Raw genomic sequence first — 3,952 nt, 5'->3', positions numbered from 1 at the left:
GCCTCTCCTCTGACGCTTTTGAAGCTCAGGAAGGAGGTAGACTTTGGCGCTGGAAGTCTTCTCTGAGGTGCTGATTTCCTTCTCGTCACAGATTGATCTTAGTGCAATCTACCATCCCTTTTCTTTCAATACTCCTCCACAGAACAAACCACTTTGGGATATTAGTGCTTTTGCTGAAATTAGACCACATAACCTGGAATGTGCAATCTCTTTTGATCTGACGACTCACCCAGAGAACCACCCTCTGGAAACACTTGTGTGTAACTCCCTGCCTCTTGTGTGTTACGATTTTCTTGTGATAAATGGTCCTCATCTACAGCAGAAACACTACATGGGAACTGATTAGTCTGGAATAAAGTACTAAGTAAAATTTATCTCTCTAGTACAGATTATCACCCAGCAGGAGAAGATTGCAAAGTAATCTTTTGTGTTTCTGTGCCAAACCCTGCTGTGTTGGGGAAGAAATCAGGATTATATGATGAGCCTGATGTTAGAAAACCAATAAAGGTCTCCTGCAGAGGTGGAGACGATAGGACAATCTCCTACAGTGTACTATTATAAAGGATGCAGAGGAATGTTCAAAATAACATTTGATACACTAAGCAACAGAGCAGAACAGGGAGAAATAGAGAAGCCATTGGTAACTGCTAAACTTAAGTACTTTAGCTACTAGAACTGTATAGCGTGTATAGCTAAGTGTGGGACTAGTGACTCCAAAATGAAAGAGCTATGAGTGCTTGAGCAGAGTAGTGTGAATTTTAATATATAGCGGGTCATCATCCACTGTAATTAAGGGAAAACTGTGCAATAGTAACCATTGGTTTTCAATTAGAAGAGGCAAAACTTCTCTCAGTAGTTTAGAAATTAAAGTAATGAAGCTTGAATCAGGTTCCTCTGCAACACCCATGATACAAACATTTACGGAAGTTAAATTCTTTAGTGATTGCATTCTTTTGTATTGACCTGGTAATTAATAGATTCATGTGACGTCATATCCTTATAGGAATGCACAGTTAGAGGGCAAAACATGGCTTTCTTCTGCTGACCACCAGCTAACTTAACAGTAGTGATTTTCAAAACAGACCAAGTTTGTTTAGCCAAAATGCCGGATAGCTGTTGTGTGATCGGATGCACTAACTAGTAGACAAGCCTGGGTTGTGCTTCTAGAGAATCCTGTCCGAAAAAAACCCAGAGATGAGATTGTGGTTGGGTGCTATTATGCACAGGCATACATGTACAAGCAATGTATTTGCTTGACAATTAGATAGCTCTGAAATGCATCAAGAAACAATGCTTGCATACCTTTTCTGTAGTGTTTTTTTTGTTTGTTTGTTTTTTCTTACACAATTATGTATAAAATATTACATTCTCTGTAATCCCTTTGGCCTCGTCGCTGTCTGGAGCAAGTTTCTTTTTCTAGTGTTTCTCTTGGTGCTTCGGTGCAGCTTTTGCCTGAATAAACTGTATTCTGCTTAGCATTTATATCCGTTGTTTCTATACCTTTTGTTGCATTTGCAGTGGTGTGTTGAGTGTGGAGTATGGAGCTATTATTGTAGCAAAACTATTTACAAATGTGCGTGGAGATTTGGGTAACTGTATCTCAATCCATGTGTGTGTATTCAGATTTGTAAATGTGTAAAAAAAAAAAAAGAATTACAAATTTCTATTCAGCAATGTCACACTACTGCCGACTGGTGGTATGTAGGCTGTATAGCTTCTGAGACACACAGACAAATCTCTTCTCACACACACATTTCTGGCAGATTTCAGCAACAGCAGAGGTATAGCAAAGGTTGTGTTAAAAGACAGCCAATTAAAATTCCCATCTGAGTTGTAACGGATGAATCATCCGTACTTTAAGCTCTTGGAGGAAATACTTGACTTCTCAGACATTAATATGTATATCTGCATTTACAGATTTGTCCACACATTTTTAGATCTATATACATAATTACAGATTTGTCTACATGTTTACATATTTCAATACATTTGCAAAACTGAATACAAATTTTTACACATTTACAAATCTGATTAGGCACACAGAGATTCTGAGCACACATTTGCAGATTCCTGTACATATTCACAAATCTCAGTACATATTTACAGAATATTTTACGCATTTACAAATCTGGATTACACACACACGGATTGAGATGGCTGCACCGTGCATGAAAGCTTTGTGAGTAAAAGCTGTGAGACAGTTGACATAAATCAAAAAATCGTATCAGCTCAATATAGCTCAATATAGCCGATACCAATCAGTTAAAAAATTACTTGATCAAGCCGATACTGATCTTTTCAATTGGATCGAGAAATCCCTAGTTTGTACTTTTGTAAACTTTCAGTCTGGCAGCAGGGTAAGGGGAGGGATTCTCCACAAGATAGATGTAAACATCGCCAAACTGGAGCTCTGGCAAGGGTGTTTTCAGGTCAAGTTATCAAGTCCCCAAATCTTCTAGTGTGTTCATGTATCTTTGTTTTTCTTTTGAGAGGTGATCTAAATATTTGTCAACCTGACAAAAGCAAAAAGTTATTGCAAAATTGTATGAGGTAGAATACCAATCCAAACTTTCAATACTTTAAAGGAATCTCTTCCTGTTTCTCAACCAATGCATCATCACTCACTATTTGTCACATCCCACTGATCTTCCTTTTTCCCCCTCTTTCTCTGTCTCACTATTTTTCTTCATTAGGACCAGTTCCTCAGGGCAACTCCAGTATCCGGGGGTGTCGGGGAGTTCCTGATGAGAAAGATGGGCTGGAAGACTGGAGAGGGCCTAGGAAGGAATCGCGAGGGCACCGTGGAGCCAATAATAATCGACTTCAAGGTTGATCGCAAAGGTCTGAGGCCACAGAATACTGGACCAAAAGCCTAGTGATACAGATTATGATAATGAGTGGCCATTTGGCTGTCTTAGCTCATCTAGACCTGTCTCAGTGCCTGTTGGGAAAAGGGAATGGCAGAGCAGAAGTAAGTGTTCTAGGTTTTGAATGTGGCTATGAAAAAAAGTTTTTGAAGAACCTCTCATCCTTTGAGCTTGAAATGCTATAGTTGCATCTACTTAAATTTAATTCTGGTGGTGGAATTTGAAAAATCTATACCCCACTCACCAATAAGAACACACTTCATTTACTTTCAAAAATAAAGTTTTCCACTCAGTGAAGATCCTCAATGTGAAATTTTCACTCACTACTGTGAGACTGCAAAATACTGGTTCACAGTAGTACCCTCAGTTCACATGTCCAAACTCTTTCCCGAACTCCAAAAAAATCCGGAAATGTACTTACTACCTGGTACCGAATCGGACCCCTCTATTATTTGAAAACAGGGACCCAGACACATGCAGAAACATGCAGGAGACACAGACCTGATCACACTGATTTCACAGCTAATTGGTATTAACAATTTAACGTTAATTTAAGTAGGCCTATTTCAGCAACCAGCCAATGGCAGCTGAGCTCATTCATTGAATTTGCCAACATACTCGCATTTGGTGTTTGGGTGATGACAAGGATTTTTCTATGTGTTTCAGGACTGGTTGCTGAAGGAGAGAAGCCACAGAAGCAGACAGGGGGACTAGTGGTAACCAAGGATCTAATGGGTAACAGATACACAGCAAACACAGTCACAGCATGTACAATGAAAATTATCCTGAATATTTTCCTGCAAAAATTCTGTAGCTTTAAGCTTTAGCCTCACATTTTACTCCATATTAAAAGATTAATTCCTGACACTGGCATCAATTGGATCAAAAAAGTCCTCTGTTAGGAAAGTCATAATTGGTAACATCTATTCAGGTGGAACAATTGTAAACTGAATGTAATGGCCATACCGTGGGCGGCTGTGGCTCAGAGGCAGAGCGGGTCATCCCCTAATCGGAAGGTTGTTGGTTCGATCCCCGGCTCCTTCTGCCACTCGAAGTAGAACCCCAAATTGCTGTGTATGAATAGG

General features: G+C 39.5%; 1 protein-coding gene across 1 annotated transcript in view; it reads left to right on the top strand.

Moving 5' to 3' along the window:
* The window catches only part of LOC118340010 (protein SON), a gene marked incomplete in the record, with an annotated part of 14,714 nt that overhangs the window by 4,908 nt on the left and 5,854 nt on the right, over positions 1-3,952 (top strand). Inside the window, 2 exon segments of the mRNA XM_035677853.1 lie at positions 2,694-2,841; positions 3,534-3,602. Coding sequence (XP_035533746.1) covers positions 2,694-2,841; positions 3,534-3,602 — 217 coding nt within the window.

The sequence above is a fragment of the Morone saxatilis genome, unplaced genomic scaffold, assembly GCF_004916995.1.
Source record: "Morone saxatilis isolate NCDOM2014 unplaced genomic scaffold, NCSU_SB_2.0 Contig6, whole genome shotgun sequence".
Lineage (NCBI taxonomy): Eukaryota > Metazoa > Chordata > Actinopteri > Moronidae > Morone > Morone saxatilis.
The sequence above is the reverse complement of the archived record's forward strand: the minus strand, read 5'-3'. Positions and strand labels throughout refer to the sequence as shown.